The sequence below is a fragment of the Trifolium pratense genome, linkage group LG7 (genome assembly GCF_020283565.1).
Source record: "Trifolium pratense cultivar HEN17-A07 linkage group LG7, ARS_RC_1.1, whole genome shotgun sequence".
NCBI lineage: Eukaryota > Viridiplantae > Streptophyta > Magnoliopsida > Fabales > Fabaceae > Trifolium > Trifolium pratense.
The window spans coordinates 48,152,092-48,172,989 of record NC_060065.1 but is presented as its reverse complement, the minus strand read 5'-3'; the positions used below and the strand labels follow the sequence as shown (position 1 = coordinate 48,172,989).

The window sequence follows — 20,898 nt, the reverse complement described above, 5'->3', positions numbered from 1 at the left end:
TTTTGATTACAAGATTTCACCTTCACATTTAAGCTGACTGAATAGAAATTTTAACTTTCAAATCAAGGTATGGTACAAAAAGAAAGAAGAGAAAAATAAAATAATTCTACGTAATAATGTTTAAAACGTAGACCTAATGTCACTAAATTTTTCATTTTACAGTGTATTAGTGAAATTCATTGCAACTGATCAGAATGGAGTTCTCCATAAACATGTCTAACTAATTTCTAAAAACACCATTTATAAGGCAATACAGCTTATAGTTCCTATGTATCAGTAGTAGGGCATAACATCCCAATATGGGGTATTCCATCCGGAGGTCTACATTCCACAAAGATGCCTCTCATGACATGACCCTAGAGATAAATATGATTACAATCAAACTGATACCAAAGGGCACATGAACAAGTTTTCTTGGATTCCTCTGTTGGATTGATCGTCTTGCACCCAAACACCCTAACCTCTTTTTACAGGCCTCTGAACGTAGGATTTGTTGGGATCTTCTGTCTTGAGCTTAGGGGGGCGAATTTCTCCCTTTTTATTCTACAGCCATAACAAAAACGTAATTAGTTTAGCAAATCATTATATGTGTTGGACGGTGCATGTGTTAACAGAGTAGAGTTGCTGATACTAAACCCAAAAGCTTATTACTATCTTACCTTCTTTCCACCCTTCATAAAATCTCTCCAGCTGGATACCTGATAAAGTGAAGATGAAATGATTATGTCAATTCATCTTTATATATTTTGATAGAATGGCATTTTTCTGACAAAAAAACACACCAACAAAATTTGGTACATGTTTTTTTTTAGGACTGTAGGATACATATAAGAACGTCCTTGGTACCACATTTGGATTAAGCATGAGAATTATCAACAATCAATATTAATACACAGCCAGATTAAACAGACAGAAAACAAGAACTTCAAACAATGTTGACAATCCAGTCTCATTTTATGAATTTTACTGATAGCCATTCAAATAACAAATTTGCAGTTTACTATTGATGATTACACAGCAACTATTTACAAGCATGGAAAAAACAACCTAAGCTTCTTAGTTGAATTTGATCTTGATACGTGGCCTGTTGGCAAGTGGTAGATGATCTAGATATGCTAAAGTAAATTTAAAAATTAAATGCAAAATATCAAACTAGTTTTAAAAACTAGCTACAAGAATTTATGGCATAACAAGAGTTAAGAAAATTCAAAGACTGGGCGGTGAAAAGCAGAAAGCACTAATAAACGTCAAGCTAATAAGATGACAGAATATCCTGTTCAAAAGAGGTATGGGGTTCATTCCTGCGTCTATCTATCTCATTGGGTTGAAAGACGAATCCATCCATATGAACAGGTCCGCCTCAAATACAGGGTAGTAACATAACGGAAACTAAATCTCCAAACAGGAGTTAACAGACTTGCACGCAACCAATAAAGGACCAATGCTCTTGGATATTTGGGTTCAGAGTGAGTGGATAAAAGCGAAGAACGGCTTAAAATGCACCAAGAATTTAAAAAATGACGACCCAGTAAGTACACAAGGCTTGCACCATTGTGGTGTCTAAGCAGGATTATATGTATGCAATCTTACCCCGTGAATGAAGAGGCTGATTATGTGGCTGTGATAGGCGGTTACTACTGGATAACAACACCAACCCTAATTTTTTTTAATAGTTATACAGTGATAAGAATAATTGCTACAAGTTTAAGTCATTCAATAATTTTTTATATAAATATTTATAAATTTAATGAACCAACAAAAAGGGCTATGAAGCTTACTATCGAAAGGCCCCAAATATTACCAGCTTGATTAGTGCGTATAAGAATATCATAGAATTAAAATCAGCCTATGCATTGCAAATATCAGTAGGAAGAGAATATTAGTTTTGCAACAACACTTCTGTGTCACTAAAACCGATATGGTAAATCTTCATTTTAAAAAAAATCTGAATGAAGAATCTAACCACTTAAGTAACTCTGATGTACTGTCACATCGGTACTAAACTTAATCAATAATCACAGATAACATATGGCCATATTCTGGAACACTTTATAGCTTAGTTATATATTTCGTAGGCACAAAATACCAAAAACATAATGAAATTAAGATTCACTTTTAGTCAAAGACCCATAAACACAACTTGCAGTTTGACGTATAAAATAGAGTTTAAATATGAAATTGAAAACTAACCCTCTTTTCTCTTGTTCCTTCCCATTCCTCTTCATGTTCACGCTTTCTTTTCCAAATTTCCTTCTGTTCTTCTTCATCCTTTTTTAATCTGCCTTCCTCCTCTGATATCTGCATAATATTTAATAAGTTAAAAAGTCACAAACTAATACTTATTTGTGTACAATATTTCTCAGGCCAAATTTAAATAGATAAACAGCCTCCTAATGATCTCACTTTCTTATCACTAGAACTTTCTGATGACATACCAAAATTTAGAAGGAAGAAAACATCGTGCATAGTAAACAAACGTTCTAACTTAATAATAAGCAAACCACAATAACAGAATTTTAATATTTTGAACACAACCAGACGAGACCTTTTAAAAAAACTTAATCACTCTCATTTTAGGTGTGCCAGTGAATAACAGCATGTAATAGACTCAACCAATTGGCCCAAACGATATAAATTCATATGATTCTGAGTTCACTCTGAGTATGACAACAATTATTTAATGTGTATGTGTGGATGGTGAGAATTAATTAGAACATACCCTCATTTGCATTTTTCTTCTTCTCCATTCTTTTTCTGTTAATAGTTCACGAACTTTGAGTTTGAGCTCCTGCTTGAATTCTTCTGACTGTTCATATTGCTTATCGTATTTTCCCTGATAAGAAACAAAGTAGTTCATCTTAGAATTGGTGTGGGACTCTTAACAGTTCCTTTTAACAATCAAGGGTATACTGTTTCTTGACTAGTAAAATACTAGCCTTGCATATCAAAATCTGGTAATGTCACCTCTTGAGTGTAATCAGACCACAAGGGAGGTGCAAGACAGACACACACAGACAAAATGAAATATACTCACACGATATGGGGAAGTATTCTAAAATGAGAACCCTAACAAAACTACATGTACCTCGTCAACTAAGGACTTCATTTTTGAGGCTGTATCCTTCTTCAGATGTTTCTTTCTCTTTACTCTAAGTTCTTCTGCATCCCACATCAATGGAAAAAAAAATTAGTTCTTTTAATTTAATAGTATGCCCTTGCTTCCACACAAAGACATTTCTTCTATACAAATGGAGGTCCAAGAAACAGGAGTGGGATAAATATAGGGAAAAAAACGTTGCAATAACAGAAAAAGATGGACCAAAAGTAAAAGATTTTAGTTTTTCAAGTAAAAGATGGAACTACCCCATAGGGTGTATACAAATGTAAGAGCACACATAGACAGAGCCAAAACAAAAATTATTAACCTCAAGAGTAAGTCACAAAACTCATCCTCAGATGCGAGACAACATCATGAATGATCTTTTAGAATTTGGGGAAAAATAATGAGGGTTTTTTCTTTTTGACCACTAGATTGGTAAAAAACAGTAGACCACGTGTTACAAATCACTATAGTTGTGTGACAATGAGTACAACCCTTAGTAGAAAAAATTTGCACGTTTAAGACATGTAATGACTGGACAAGCATTAAAGACAAATTTACACTAACCTTTTGCTGAAGTCACTTGGCTAAGAAGATAATCCCTTTCATTTGGATCGAGTAATAATTGTTGTGCTTTCGCTAGTGCTGCATTAAAGTAAATAGCACAACAAACATTAAAAAGAATTACAAATTTTTATGTGAATCATCTAGTTGCAGAGTTAAAAACAGGATCAATGTGATCATGCAATATGTTAAAAAAATAACATGCTACTACTTTACATCATAATGTCAGAACATTCTGTACAAAAACAAAATCAATGTGATCATGCAGAGTTAAAAACAGGATCCTAATTCCCGATGCTCCGAGATTGCAGTCGCACCCAGCATATTAGGCTACAGTAACAAGTTTCAGGGATCAAGGTAGTTTGTCTAAAAACTAATTTGCTAAACAACAGTATAACTAAATAAAGTTCAAAGAAACAATAAATAAACAATCACAAAAACCATAACAACATGTTCATTTCCACTTGAAATAATTATGAAACACATCTTCACATACCTCCAAAAGCCTCCTTTGCTTGTGGATGTTTACATTTGTCAGGATGAACCATCAACGATATCTACATAAGATCACACAAAGAGAAGGTTATAACAGATCAACCAAAATTTTTAACTATGAAGCATATAGACACCAGACGGGGGACACAACACTAATACATCAACACCGATAAAAATTTGAAAAAAAAATGAATTAATTGAAAAACAGACCAACAGAACATTTTAACTATAAAACACTGACACTAAACATCAACACTAGTAAAAATTTGAAAAAAATGAATTAATTGAATGTAATCACATGTGTCATAGACTCATAGTTATGTCGGTGTGTGTCCGGTGTCGAACACTGAAACATATTGAACACCGGACACACATTCCATCATTAGTTCCGGTGCTAAAGAATAGTAAACAACAACCCTCAGCTTTAGAGCAAGAAATTACCTTACGATACTGCTTTTTGACTTCATCAATTGATGAATCAAATGATAGGTTTAGATGCTCAAACGGATTCAATTTAAAACAAGATAGAATCCTGTTAACAAAATCAAAACACTAATTAATCAGCATAATTCATAAATTAATATAAATCAATAATCTAATAACCTAATTTCTTATTTTCTACATAAACATTTTACAATTAAAACGAAAACATCAACAATTATCCAAATCAAATACTCAAAAAAATGCAAATTCTTCATAAGATTCAATAAAACCCTAATAAATTCATAGCTAATAATACATATAGCGATACCTAAGGACTTCGTTGTCTCTTTCAACTTCGCTGACTTCGGCGAAGAAAGTTTTGAGAAGTAAATCGTCTTCGATGTTGGTTGAAGGGTTCGATTCTCCCATTGTTTTTGGCTTTGTTCAATGGAATTGAATTGAATTCAGTTTTGGCTTTGGAACCAAATTCGTTCTATCGTGAGAGCGAGAAAATCAGATTCGACGATAGTGCTTTCAGGCTCTGAGAATTTCGTTAAAACGACAATATCTAACTATAATAAACGACACCTTTTTTAACCCATTTGTGCAAATTTATTTATTTATTTATTTTTGAATGAAACCCATTTTGTGCAATTACATCTATACCATAAATATGCTCTAAAAAACTTTATTTTAAAATACAAATAGACAAATAAATTAATTAAAAAATTATTATATTGCGTCAAAAAGAAATTATATTATTATATATATTAAAACAATTTTATATTATTAATGGTTAGTTGGCCTAATGGTGATTGACACTCGACATGGTAGGGAGGACTATAGTTTGATCCTCACAACTGTGATCGAGAGAGACTGAAACCACATGATGTCATAATTGACCCCGAACCAAATTAGATGATCCGGTAAACCGAATATTGATGGTGGGAAAAAAATAGTTTTCACAAAAAATAAATATATAGAAATACATCAAAGGTGATAAATGGTCTCGCCATCAGATTAATTTGATCTACACACTATAAAGATACACCTTCTATACACCTGATTATTATTTTCTTGGCAAAATTACACTGAAGGTCCTTTATCTTATTTATTTGTAACACTTTAGTCCTTTATCTTTATTTTTTCCCACTTAAGTCCTTTATCTTTTTTATTTGTGACATTTCAGTCCTTTTTCGCATTTTTTATTAAAAAAATACTGATGTGGCTTGCCACATCAGATAATTTTATTTTAAAAAATATATTTTTATTATCACATGAAAATCTTCATCATCTTCATCACATTCCTTTAAATCTTCATCACCTTCATCAAAATTCTTCAACTTTCTCGACCACTTATCTTTCTCAACAAAACTCAATTCAGCAAAATCATCACATGAAATAGTAACAAGATTGAGAAACCCATAAGAAATCAAAACATGCAACATTTGTAATCACCACAACATAACAAAACCCCCTAAAAATTACCTACTCTAATCCCTTCTGATACAACAGAAGCAAGAAATTAACACCAACAAGTTGATACAACTTTAACAGAGGTTGAAAATCTGAATCCTCAAAGCCACACGGAACATCAACATCGTCCTAATAAAATTCACAAACACTTCAAAATCACTAAATCAAACTTCTCAGCCAAAACACTAAGAAAAGAAACAAAAAAAAAAAACTCCATTTTCTTGCAAAACACAACCTAAAACCGAATCTGAGTAACAATTCTAACTGAAGATGTGTCTTGTTTGAAGGTTGGCGAATGGGAAGAGTGTGAATCGGTGATTAGGAGATTGAGATTCTTCAATTGGAGCAATTAGGGTTTTGGAATTTGGGGTTTTGAAGAATAAAACTCAGTGATTAATTTTTGTTGTTCTTATTGTTGATTGGTGGAAGAATCTTGGTGGAAGGTTTGAGAAAGTTGAAGGATTTTGATGAAGGTGATGAAGATTTTAAGGAATATGATGAAGATGTTCATCTTTCTTCTGGATTTCTATATTTTTTAATAAAAATATATTTTAAAAAATAAGCTTATATGATGTGGCAAGCCACATCAGTATTTTTTTAATAAAAAATGTGAAAAAGGACCGAAATGTTACAAATAGAAAAGATAAAGGACTTAAGTGAGAAAAAATAAAGATAAAGGACTGAAGTGTTACAAATAAATAAGATAAAGGACCTCTGGTGTAATTTTACCTATTTTCTTTCTCTACCTCAACTTCATCTCACTCCACCATCCATTGTTACGACCAACATTATTATCTACACATTTTGTGTAAAGGTTGAGGGTTCTTCCTTCATGCAAGAGCAAGATCGTTGCTATCACCGTCTTCTTGTTGCAAAGGTTGAGGGTGGATTTGAATGTTCTCTTGTATTTGGCTTTTTGGGAGTAGTTGAAGAGAAAATCTAATGCAAGAGTCTATTTTAGTTGCACACCCATAGGGCCTCAAATATTTAGGGTCTCTAATTGTTTATATCGGTTTATTAAAAAATTTATATATGTAAAAAAAAATAATGACTTTGTTACTACTAAAAATATTTTATAACTCAAAAAATAAAATATTTAATAAACACACTCTTAATTTTATAAATAACTTGCGATTGATTGTAAAAAAAGAAACAACATTACAAGAAAGTTTTTTTTCCCCAAGAAAATGTAAAGTTGATAATGATATTAGATTGAAGATGTATTTTAATGTCATTGATTAAAATATGTCGCTTTTAGATATTATTTACTATGATGACTATTTTTTATGTTATTTACAATTTAAATAGAGAATGACTTTTAAAAAAAAATTATATTTTTATTAAAAATCCATTTTAAATTTTTAAACAGGACTTCCAAATACTCGGGACCGACCCTGATTCTATCAATTAAGGGTGAAAATATTTGTGTCCAGTAAATCACATGAGAATAGACGAACACGTTATTGCCCGTCCACCCTAGAAGCCGTCCAACGAAACATAAGGATACATGCCGGTATTTTTTCTTTTTTTTTTTTTTTTGGTAGAGATGCCGGTATTTTTTCTAGTAACATAATTAAAGTAATTTTATATTTTTAAAATTAAGAAATTGTGACATGGCATCCCCATACACACTCTAATATTGTATGCCACATCACTTTGAATTGATCTACTACCATAAACTAAGTCTTGGACTTCAAGGCACTATAATATGCGTCAAATTCACTTTCTTCAAATTTCTTTGATTTAGTCTTAATTACTTTATTAATTAACAAAATGAAAAAAAGAGTAAAAAATTGAATAAACTTTAATAAAAGTTTAGTTTATTTAATAAAAGTACTACATGAAATCATTTGCATGTCATTGGTAACACTCTACATTCACTCTAATCAGATTTATAAATATGCCACCTTTTAACATTAGTCCATATTTAATTTTTAATAATTTTCTAGTCTCTAATATGTTTTTCCTTTTGCAAATTTAATCCTTGTTATTAGCCTATTATTAGTCCCTACTATTTTTAATAACGAGACTGCCACATAGATGTCGTCACATATTCATTTAACGATGTGATATGCCACATATTATTCGAACTACAACAATTAAAAAAAGAGTGGAACAAAAAATAGACAAAATGATATAGAATAATAATAATAAGGGAGCTTTTACGGTATATCTATCAAATTTTAATGTACCGGTACATTAGATCAAATAATTACTAAATTAACGATTATTTTATGAATCAAACTATTTGTTGATTATTGTATTTCATAAATGATAATTTCATAAGAAAAAACACGAGTTCAATGTTTTATAACCATTATGCTAACTTTTTTTACATTTTTTCATAAAAAAATTCAATAATAACTATTATGAGTGATAAAAAATTCAAAAAAATATAAAATTTTATTTTTTTTACAATTTTGATAAATAGTATTTAGTTATTATAATATTTTAAACAAACCAAATTCTTCACGGATACTGAAAAAATAAAGACTTTAAAAACTCCATTTAAAAAAATTCTTGTGCAAACAACCATCATCAAAGAGTTGAATGTTGTTGACTTCTTTCAAAAACGAAAAAAAAAAAAAAAAAAATCAAATGACAAAGATTGGCCTTGAAAGGATAAAGAAAAAAACTTCAATTGATTACATAGTTTGAGAGAGAGAATTTTAGAAGAATAGAACAAGAGAAATTGTAGGAGAAGAATGAGGTGTTGTTGTTGGGGTGAACGGTGGAAGATGAAAGAAAGATGAGAGAGAAACTGAATTAATTGAATTTAATTGTAACAAATAAAAAAATCAAATTAAATAATGCAAGTAAGGATGCCACTGTGTTGCCACCTCATTCATGAACAGGTCGTGAAAAGAAAATTCGCTGAAAGAAGCATTTTCCTATTAAAATTTGTGGTTATTGCAAACTTACAAAATCAAAGGCATCTTTGTTTCTAGTAAATTTTATAGCACATTCAAACCCTTAATTAATTAGAAAAATTACTACAAAGGATTAAAACAATATAATAGTTAAATTATGACTATAATAATAACTTCACCTTGTTCTCTTCCATATAAGGAGAGAATCTCATTCCTCGTTAGAGTGTTTTGTAGAAACTAGGGATTGATACTAGGGATCGATACTCCAAAACTGAGTGTATAAACTCAGTGTAGAAACTAGGGATTGAGTGTATAAATTCAGTGTAGAAACTAGGGATTGATACTCCAAAATTGCACTATTTACATGTAGAAAGTTTATGGACTATTATATCATTTATTTGTGATCGATGTGAACCAAATGTGTCTTTTTTTTCTTTGTCAAATGCATATATGAACGGAAATGTTTTTTTTTTGACTAAAAAGATAAAGATATTCATTCATTCCAATAATTGATATAGTACATCAGATGCAAATACAAATTCAACATCGCTAAAAACAAAAAGGATGAATCTGCGAACAAACTCACAGCATCCGTGTTAATAGCATATAACGGCAAAATGCCTACAAATAATAATATGATAAAACTAAAGTCACCGAAATATCCATGCTTCCGGATCTGCAACGTTGATGCCCAAATCATTGATTGAATCTGCAATTGATTGAAGATGATCTTTCAAATATGAACTAAACGAACACCGTAACAAGACGGAGAATTCAACAACGTCGTACTAAGACGACGATCAACACAAACGCCGCACTCAGACGACGATATCACACAAATAAAAAAGAAAAACAACTAAAAAACTTAATCTATGTGAAAAACACTTATTTAGATTGAAAACAATAAGAAAAAAGGTGAAGAGGGGTGATTTTAGGCCAAATATGACCTAAAATCACCCCTAACTAGTAGAGGAAGAAGAAACTCAGAGAAAAAGAAAATAGGGCCGGCTAGAGAAAATAGTACTATCAATCACTTGCATTTAGTCCAGAAACATGCTTGGTGAAAATGTATAGAATCACTAATAGTCAATATTCCGTGATTTCGAACGTCTAACATGTAAGGGGATGTAGCTCAGATGGTAGAGTGCTCGCTTAGCATGCGAGAGGTACGGGGATCGATACCCCGCATCTCCAAAATATTTTGTTTTTTGCCGCACGCCCGCACCATTTTATTAACCATGTACATTTTATTTATTTAAAAAAAGTTTATACATTTCCATTTATCGTAGACATTCATACTTATCCATCTTTGTCTAAATATTCATACTTATAATATAAAAAAATCATAATTATTGCATGGTTATTTCAATTTTATTTTTCTATGCCTGTTTTTTTTATAAGTTTATTTAAACTTACTCAAAGTTTGTAAACCAAAGAAAAAACTCACTTTTATCATGTTATACACTAGTACATTACATAGGTTGACGGTGTACGTAAAAATTTGCAAAGCATAGCTAATGATTTACATTTACTGGTAATTTAGTGTCACAAACTTCCTTTTGAATTAGGAATAGAGGTGTGACATTATGATGATCTGTCAAAAGATGATGAAAAGAGAAAGCAAGCACCATTGAAACTATAGTAAAGGGTAATTGGTAGCATGAGAAAAAGTATAGCTTCTACCCGTACGATAAAATAGTCAACTCAACAAGTAATAAAGAAAACTCACAAATTGATCACATAATTCGACCAATTATATTTATGTTTCCAATAACAGTAAAAATGTCTACTATAGTGTGATTTTGTCTAATATGTACAAGTGATCAATAAGTCTTTCTCCAAGCATAATTTTTTTTACCATTAAATCAATAAATCTCACAACTTGATCAATATGACACATCTTATTTCATTTGATTTAATAGTGAAAATTATTGACTCAATAATAAAAACAAATTTGTGCACGATGAAAAAGCCGATTCTGTGCATCAATGAAGTGCATTTTGTACTTTTAGTTCTTTAATGCTTGAGTGATTATTTTTTGTTGACAACGTTAATGCTTGAGTGATTGTTCACTTAATTATTAGTAAATATAAGTCATAAGTCATACACACACAAACAAAATTTAATTAACTTGTATATTCTTCAATAAAAAATTTAATTTGTACACAATGCAATGGATGGATTTGGAGTTGACTCGTCATAAAATTATATATACCAAGAATCTGATTTTTCTCTTTTCAATTTTTTCTATGTACCTAATATAGATAGAGAAATGAATTGGATTACAACTCATCTATCATTTTGCTAAACTAAGTATATGTAATATTCTCTATTATATTCACAAGCACATGAAAAATTTGTGGTACTAATCACTTGAACCGATTAACTAATCAATGACCATGTATTTAGCATAATAAACATCATTGTCAAAAAAACAATTGGATCATTTCACCTTTTGTAGGATTCCATCAAGCCTATGTTTAATTTCTCAAATTAACCTCATAGTTAATGTATTGGATTAGCTTGCATCTAGTGTGGACCCAAGCTAGGATTTAAGTTAAGCTTATTGACCTCTCAAAACTTTTCACCAATTCTTTTTTTTTTTTTTTGTTTAATACCTTTTATCAATTTTTTTAGGCTAAAGTACTATAGTTCATTCATGAAAGTGTGACAAGCCTTAGTTTTCATAGTACTTTTGCCTACGTGTAATTAAACAAGTGAAGAATTAATCACTTGAATACTAATTTTCATGCCGTCCAAAATGACAATATATAGTGGAAGATTACGTGACCTTATTGCAATCGTTTGATTTAAATTTTGTGTCGGAGTTAATGGGAATCCTTGACATTGTCTATCTTATTCTAAGAATATTACCTACAAATGTTAAAACAAGAAACATAAGAATTTTGTTAATTTCCCATTTCTAGTGGTTTAGAATTTTATGTGTGTAAAAGAACTTTCTCAGGATGCGCTCAACCATATATTTAATTTATTCAGATGGTAAGGCCTGAGGCGGATATATATATTATTTTGATTGGATCAAAATGAGATAACTTCGATAATGAGGCTTGAGCTGGCTACGATAGTGACAGATTTCAGGCGCAGTGGATCATATTAGAAAAAATAACTACAAAACACGTTAGCACTCCAACGTTCAAGTTAGTATGTGATCAATGATGAGTGAAGTGAAAAAATGATTGAAATGTATACTTTGGCGCACCAATGCCATGCCTTTATATAAGGGGAGACAATACTGTCTATGACAGCTAACATAGAGCAATTGAAGCCGTTGAGATGGATCCAACGGTCATGACAATGTTGGCTTGTACGTAGCCACTGGAATGAAGTGGATTTTGACTAGACTTTGGAGTACTTGGGCCACACGTATTGAGCCTTGACCCAGTCCAGAACACATGAACGAAATATATTTTAGTTTTTAGTTCTTTTGTAATTTTTTTAATTTTTATTGTTAATATGAACAAAATATCCCATAATTAAATTCGAACTCAGACTATCTGGTTAAGCTTGAAGAGATCCTTACTAACCTGTTAATTGAGAGCACTTAAGTTGACGGATTATATTTTAGTTAAAAGGGTAATTTGAAGAAGACAATTGAAGCAAAGTGACCAAAAAGAAAGTGCCACATATATAACGAACCTTGGCCACAACTTTGGGTCCGTACACTAACTAAACAATAAACATTTTGACATAATTAAGGGAGACCAATTATCGTGCAAAATATTGTAAATGGGAGGGAAAGCATATGGTTCGGTCCTATTTCTCAATGGTGACATCCATTTGTCGTAACATGAGATGAGAACCTAGTGATTTTGATCAGGTTCATTTTTCAATTTTTTTTTTGGGTCTATTTGCTCCTCCTTTTTTATGTATACTTTCCATAAAAGGTAATTAACTTATAATGCCACCACAAGCTCATGGCATTCCTATCTTCACACGTAGTCTGTGTGAGTAGGACAACTTGTGACTGTTCTATTGCTCGTTTTTGTTGGTTAATAATACTTAATACCTTTCAATGTTAACGACTTACACGAAGATAAAAGTTTCAAAATAAATAATATTCAAAGACATTTTAACTATATGTTTGGATTATTTAAGGTGGTTTTTACATAACTCAGATTTATCTCATGAGATAAAAGAGGGTAAATAATTCACAGCGGTAGTCTGGGGAAGAAATATTTCGAGTTGGAGGTTGGAATTCGAGTGTTGAAAGTGACCGGCGATGGAAAAAGAGAGGTACACCTGCAAAAAATACTCTAACATCCAAATCAATATAAGCTTAATGTGGAAGTAGAGATTAGAATAAGGCATACATTGGAAGGTGGTGAAAGGTTGTATATATAGGTCAATAGATATGGCATTAAGCCGACAAATGTCACATTGAGCTTGGTTCAGCCAAAAAGTCCAATCCATAACATGAGCCCCTAGTCGATTGCTTATGATGACAAGAGGAGTGGACTTATAAGCGTAATCATTTTAGTGGATTAATCTGCAAGTTTAGTTGAAACTAGCAATGTAATTGTATATACGAGGATCAATTAACGTCATTGTGCATATTGAACCTGAATTGTGATCTTGCATGATGCATGATAATTTTTAAAACCGTTATATAGTAAAAAGAGATTTACCGACTTGACCTGACTACCATGGTCGATGTGCTTTATTGATTTTCTCGAAGTTGTTCTCAACTAAGGTTGAGATGAGAAAGTTGATTTAACAAGTGTTGTCGTCCTCTTGTAAGGTGAACACATAATTTTATTGAGTTATATCATTGTATAAATATTTTTCATGTTGAATAGACTAATTAAGAATTATATGCTCATATTCTACCAAAAAAAAGAATTATATGCTCGTAGGCATTAGTGTTCGTCAAACATTGTATACTCGACTATTTTTTCATCAAGTATAGCTTGTTCAATGTTGTGTTTTTATTACTGCTGGCTTTGTATATGTCTATTTTCTCCAAGTATTTATTTACCTCAACTTAGACTTGAACTCGTATGCATGTTTATCAAGTATTTGTAATACTCGACAAATGATTATTCATCTCCTAGTGTGTCGAATTACATGTCTTGCGTGCTCGACGCTTTAAACAATTTTAATGTTCGACAACTAGCCTCGTAAAAATAGTTTTTTGTTTATATGCTCACCATCATATGCACATTTTGACGTTCTATTTGCTAAGTGTAATTACCACAGGTTCATCAACATACCATTATATTATGTTGGTTGTGTAATTGTCAATACAATAGAATTTTTTAAAAATGATCAATACTACCATAGACATGTAAATAAATATATATAATAGAACAATAATATATATGAAAATGTTAAAGTCATTCATCTAATCTTATAAATATAGTATTTTTCTCCCCTCTATATAGGAAAAAGAGTGGAACAAAAAGCAGAGAAAATGATCAGGTAGCAATACAACATGGGTCCCAAAACATAAAAGACCTTGTAGTTCTAGAATCCTTGCAAAACTTCAAATTGTGAACTAAGTAATCCTTATTCTTCCCTCTCAAAACAAACAACTGTTGTGAATCTTGTGATTCTTCATTTGAACTTTGATTTATGTTCATGTTTCCAGATAGTAGAACATTTCCAGTAGCCTTGTTTCGCCAATAATATTCATAACCATTGATCAAAGGCAATGACCGTGGTAATGAACCGTGTTGAACATCCTCAAAATTGGTCCCTCTTTTGAACTTGTCTGACCAATGGTCAGAGAAGTTTAACAAAGGAACCAATTTTGGACTCTTGTTAATTAACTCAATTTTCTTATTCACCACTAATTGTAAACTACACATATGTGTTTTCTCTACCACATTTTCACGTTCCTCACACTCATCATTATTATCTTCTTCGTCGTCTTCATCATCATCATCATTAGCAATTGTGAGGATAAGACGACCATTTTGTCGCGTAGCGAAGAAATTGTTGTGAGGAATTGAAACAACTTGTAGGAACAAAAACAACCTTCCATTGTCACGGTAGGATCTCATTTGGAGTGGTTGACTTTGACCATGTTGACTTTGACTTGTGAGTGAAGGAAGTGGAGGTGGTAAACAACTTGGTTTCTTTGTTTTCTTCCTAATAGAATAATTGTGTTTTGGATTTTCATCGTCACATATTTCCACTTTTGCTTTCAATTTTTCATCATCCTCTAAAGAATTATTATCTTCAGAGGAGGATGTGTAAGAAGAACGGAACCAATCCGAACCAGTTTCTGATCCAAGACTCTCTGTGCACATTTCGAGACTCTTTTCACTTAACCAATTTTTTGATTTTTTCTCAAGTGGGTGAATATAAGGAGGAGTTTTTATCTGTGAAGCTTCATCTTTGTTCTTTTGGTTCAAGATTGAACTCCATATATCCAATTCACTAGTGAGTTTTGAGTGTGATAGTTCTTTGGAGGAATCAATGTTCTGGTTTTGCATCACCATAGTTTCTTTGATTTGAATCTTCTTGTTATCTGCATACATGTAAGTAAAGACTAATTAGGAAAATGTAAAATAATTATAAAAAAAGAGAGGGTAATAACTAATAACTAATATATATTTATCTATGTATTAATTAATATGAAAATTATGTTTTATTTTGTTGTGTGTTACCTTATATTTTTAATTAATACATAGTACTTTTTTTAGACATGTTACAAAATGGATTAGTGCTACTTTTAATAGAAAATTTCAAAGTTATTAAAAAGAATGGTTGGGCTAGTACATGAATGTGGGTTTAGAAAGAAAAATAAAATAAACATATAAAGCTTGAAAAAAATAATTTGAATGAATTACCTTAGGCAAGAAAACAGCATTCAAAGGAGTGTTAGTTGCAAAAGAGGAAGAAATTAAATGGTAAGGAAGGTTTTGAACTTAGAGGAATGGTTATGGTTGATTGATGGTAAATGAAGAAGCATAAATGATGAGTATTTATAAGGTTCCATAAAGCTACTTGATGACATGTACCAAGAATAGATTCTCTTTATTGATTTCCACAGTGTGTGTTATATTCACCTTACAAAAAGTACCACAAAATCAAATAATATGTTTTTATATTATATTGGTAAAGGGATGGCTGTGGTTGGTTCATATGAGCTTTTCTATAACACAAAACTTCGATAAATTCCATTCATACACTTGCGCATTCTCACGAAACTGAAAAACTATAGTTTATTATGTGAGAGAGTCTCATGATTTAGGGTATATTTTATATTACGCTAATTATGTTAGAATTACGGTGATCCAATATGATTTTGCAAAAATTACAAAGTGTAACTTTTAGAAAATTACAAAGTGATCCAATATGTCTAACATACCCACCCACCATAAAATCAAACATAAGCTTAATTAAATACCATATTCCTTTTTTTAAAAAATTAAATATCATATTGAACATTTTTATCCATTGAGTATAGACTCCTAATAAATAAACAAAAAAATTGGATGGTTAAAAAGCCTATAAGCAACCGTGTGCTCGAGTATAATACAAAGAGATTGTTTTGAGGCATATATGACCCGTTTGTTTTAGATTTTACAAAAATCATTAATTTTGATATTTTAGTTATGATTGTGTGCAAGTTTTTTCAAATATTATTTTGCTGAAAAAGGATTTTTATGTTGAAAATTAAATAGTTATTTTTGATTAACTTTTGAAGAAAAACATTTTGAAAGAAAGAGAGGAAAAATAATATATAAATAATAGTTATATTTTTCAATTTTTTGGGTAATATATATATATATATATATATATATATATATATATATATGGGGTTTTCTAACTTAGACCCTAGTTAGGTCTAAGTTAGCAAGGTGCACCTTTTGAGTTGGACAAAAATACCCATTTTTTTTTTTTTTGAAACAATAGAGCAACTGGGGCATGTATGTAATTTGCATCATAAAAATACCTTTTTTTTTTTTTTTGAAACAATAGAACAACTATTACATTTTTTAAATTTCTTCTAAATTTCGACCTCATTTTACGTGCGAATCGAACGCCGATTTCAAAAACTAATACCGGAAACCTTTCTAAAATTGAAAAACGATCAAAATCCATATAAGGAACGTCGAGTTTCGTTGAGTATTGAGGGAGATCGAACCGGGTCAAAAACCGGGTCGCACGACCCGTTTCTGCATAAAACGGGTGGGAGGGACGATGAACAGTGCGCGTCGCCCACGCCCACTCTCACCGGCGGCGCGTGGGGGAGCGTGCGGCCTCAGGGAGGCTCTATTTTTTTTTTATTTTTTCATAATAAAATAGTAGATAATATTCTGGAAATTTTGGTATATTGTACGAAATTTTTGGAGACCCGAAACTATTTTTAGTTAATTAAATGAGTAAAAAGGTAATTAAAAATATTATAATTCCATAAAAAATTTCCAAAATTTTATGTAAAGTACTATGAATTATTTAGAACCCTCTTGTGTACCTCACTCTCCCTAGTTCAAGTCATGAAATTATTTTCACAAATTCCGCTGATTATTTAAAACCATTTAACAAATAATAATAATAATTTCATAGATTTGTACTCTGAAACCAATTGTTTTTTTATTTGTTTCTAATAAAATATTAGATAATATTCTGGAACTTTTGGTATATTTTATGAAATTTTTTGAGACCTGAAACTATTTTTCGTTAATTAAATGAGATAAAACGGTAATTAAAAACTATTGTTTGCTTCTGAAACCATTTAGCTGGAAGAATGGTTTCAGAGAGTTATACTGTGAAACCATTCTAGCAGTAAAATGGTTTCAGAAACAAACAATTAAAAATCAACTCCCCTGAAACCATTCTATCAGTGAAATGGTTTCAAAGTACAACGCTCTGAAACCATTGTACCAGCTAAATGGTTTCAGAATGGTTTCAGAAGCAAACAATTAAGAAATTACTCACTGAAACCATTCTACCAGTAAAATGGTTTCAGAGAGTTATACTGTGAAACCATTCTACCAGCTAAATGGTTTCACAGTATTATATAAAGATAATTAAAGGTAGTGAAAAATTGAGTTTTTTTTTTGTGTCCAAATCAAATGAACCAAGTCTCTATTTGTAGACAAAAAAAAATTATGAATTTTGGTATAAAAATAAAAAAATAAAAAATTAATTTACAACGAAATAATTGAGTTTAAAGTATTAAATGAAAAAAAAAACACGCCAACCACCCAGCAGTTGACACGTGTCCTGCTTTTTTAAAATGAAATTTTCTCTCTCCAGGCGCAGATCTAGTGTGGTGCACGCGCTGCCTGATCATGGAGATGGATGATCTGGACTGTCTGATTGATCCGACAGCCATGATGAGATCATCTCTTGGCCGTCTGATGGAAATCAACGGTCTGTAACGGTGGTCCTGCGGTAGGCGCGCGACACTGGATCAGCGCCAATATGTTTTTTTTTTTTTTAAAAAAAAGAAAGGGTATTTTTGTCCAACTCAAAAGGTGCACCTTGCTAATTTAGACCCAACTGGGTCTAAATTAGCAGCCCTATATATATATATATATATATATATATATATATATATATATATATATATATATATATATATATATATATGAAAAACTACTTTAACATGCATATATAGATTTTCAACCGTAAATTATGTTTCTCATAAACATGTAAAGAATAATCTCCAATTTATCTATATCACTTTTATTTAATCTAATTCTCCACAATTTAGCATACTAAAATATAGTATAAATCTCTGATAGGTGGATATTAATGATCACAAATTCCAACATAAGTTTAAATAACCTTATAATTCTACAAAATAATATATATGGGGATGGGGATGTAGCTCAGATGGTAGAGCGCTCGCTTAGCATGCGAGAGGTACGGGGATCGATACCCTGCATCTCCATATTTTTTATTTTCATGCACCATTTTTTAACCATATATTTGATATTCATTTTAGAAAATGGCTTATACAATTCATTTCATCTTAGTATATAAGATTCATAATCAGCATGGTTATTGCAATTTTATTTTATTTTTCTATGCTGTTTTTCCAAAATTTTATTATGTTTAAACTCACTCAAAGTATGCAAAATAAAGGCTACAAAAATAAAACTCCGGTATGTAAAAATTTACAAAGATGAGCTAATGATTTAATAGTTTTGTGTCACAAACTTTCTTTTAAATTATGAATGGAGGTGAAAATGAAATAATGATGATTTGCCACATAAGAATGAACAAACTATCACCCTCCCCTTATTAAAAAATAAAAATAAAAAATCACCCTCCACCACATCTGCTAGCCACACAAAATTGTGAAAAAAGAAAGCAAACATAATTGTTTGATATAGAATAATTGGCACCATAATAAATTTATAATAAAAAAAGTGAGGTAATTGGCACAATAACCATATTCAATGGAGTAAAGCATAGGTTCCATCCATGCACTTAACATTAATATTATTATTTATTACCCAATTACATGAGACAGAAAGTGTGACATTTGTTGTCGATGAAGCTGTCTTAAGAAGGAAGCAAAGGAATCAAATTTAGGAGAGTCCAATATATAAAACCAACAATTAGGTAACTTTTTAATTATAAGTTATCCTTATAAATTATCTTTTCAGCTGTCAGTTAATTTTTAAATTATTAGCTAATTTATGCTTTGTTTGGTTTGAAGGAAAGAAAGTTGAAGGAAAGAAAATTACGAAAATCGAAGTTCATCCATCGATTTTCGTAATTTTCTTTCCTTCCACTTTCTTTCCACCAAACCAAACACACCCTTATAGTTTGATTTTACCAAGCTGTTTGATTTTACCAAGCTTATATTTATAATTATATTTAATATTAAACCCACTATCACCCTACCCTCCCCATTTTTCTAGTAGCTAGCATAATCCGAAGGAATAATGTATGTGGATAAATGAATGCGTGTCACACCTTGCTCTTTTGCCTTCTCTTCCGTACAAGGATGTGGTCACCAAGTGTTTGTAGCAATTAGGCAAAGAAAACAACAATATTAATGCTTTATCCTAGCAATCGATCTCACATCAAGTCTCACTTAGTGCATGTTTGATTGTGTTAGAAGTTTGAGGGAGCATTAAAACAATAATGAGTGTTAAGGTCCGAGAACTATAACATAGTGAGATGTCACGTCTCAACTCTAAATTTATTATAAAAAAACACTCACATCCACAAGACATCGTTTACAAAAGATAAAATGGTGATGACTTATACAAAAGATCTAAATCAGACAATACACTTTCTCTCTTATAACCAAAAAGAATAAATCGGACAATACACTAAAAATGGAGTGTCATGGATTTAAGGTTGAAGCATTGACACTTCAGAATTCAGATAGGGGGTTATGCTTATCTGACACTCGAGGATTGGTTGACTTTTTACTCCCTTAACCACAATGTGTATCTACTTTTTTTTTTTTTGAAACATGTGGGGATCTACTGTTATACTCCCTTACCAAGGAAAATAACTAAGTAAAATGAACTTCCTTAGTCTGTGTAATTTTTTCAAAGTGTTCTTATAAAAAGGACATAAGAGAGTATATTAAATTGAAATGAATAACAACGCAGCTATCATATGGAAATTTTGTGGTACTAAACACTTGATCTAATTAACTAATCAATGACCATGTATTTAGCATAATAAACATCATTGTCAACAATTGGATTATTTTACTTTTGGAATATTCCATCAACTATTAAGCCTATGTCATAAGCGGGAGTTTCAGTGAATTGGATTAATATATATTTTGAAAAATCACATATTGTTCAATCACAACTCCTCCAACTAATATGAGACTTTAACTCACACTTAGTTGTTGTCAAAAAAAAAAAACTCACACTTAGTCAAATCTAATGACTTAATTTGGTTACCTTGAAAGGTAATACTAATTTTCATCAATTTTTTATATTTATAACTTATAAAGCATGAAAATAAAGTGTAGCATATATACTTCAATTGTGGTTATAATTTTTATTTTTTTTG

General features: G+C 31.0%; 2 protein-coding genes and 2 non-coding genes across 4 annotated transcripts; 2 read left to right on the top strand and 2 right to left on the bottom strand.

Moving 5' to 3' along the window:
• Positions 1–134: 134 nt before the first annotated feature.
• LOC123894441 (J domain-containing protein spf31-like) lies at positions 135–5,203 on the bottom strand. Its single transcript, XM_045944447.1, has 9 exons — positions 4,911–5,203; positions 4,601–4,691; positions 4,161–4,221; positions 3,668–3,745; positions 3,086–3,159; positions 2,720–2,833; positions 2,191–2,298; positions 660–698; positions 135–543 (listed from the first exon to the last, which is right to left on the bottom strand). The coding sequence occupies exons 1-9, from the start codon at positions 5,009–5,011 to the stop codon at positions 457–459; spliced, it is 753 nt and encodes a 250-aa protein (XP_045800403.1). The 5' UTR covers positions 5,012–5,203; the 3' UTR covers positions 135–456.
• A 4,846-nt stretch (positions 5,204–10,049) lies between these two features.
• On the top strand, positions 10,050–10,122 carry TRNAA-AGC. Its single transcript has one exon. It is a non-coding gene; the product is annotated as a tRNA-Ala (tRNA).
• Positions 10,123–14,350: 4,228 nt separating this feature from the next.
• On the bottom strand, positions 14,351–15,836 carry LOC123898758 (protein FAF-like, chloroplastic). Its single transcript, XM_045949774.1, has 2 exons — positions 15,744–15,836; positions 14,351–15,421 (listed from the first exon to the last, which is right to left on the bottom strand). Exon 2 carries the CDS (start codon positions 15,390–15,392, stop codon positions 14,364–14,366), a length of 1,029 nt encoding a protein of 342 aa, XP_045805730.1. The 5' UTR covers positions 15,393–15,421; positions 15,744–15,836; the 3' UTR covers positions 14,351–14,363.
• A 2,890-nt stretch (positions 15,837–18,726) lies between these two features.
• On the top strand, positions 18,727–18,799 carry TRNAA-AGC. The gene has a single exon. It is a non-coding gene; the product is annotated as a tRNA-Ala (tRNA).
• The last annotated feature ends 2,099 nt before the right edge of the window (positions 18,800–20,898 follow it).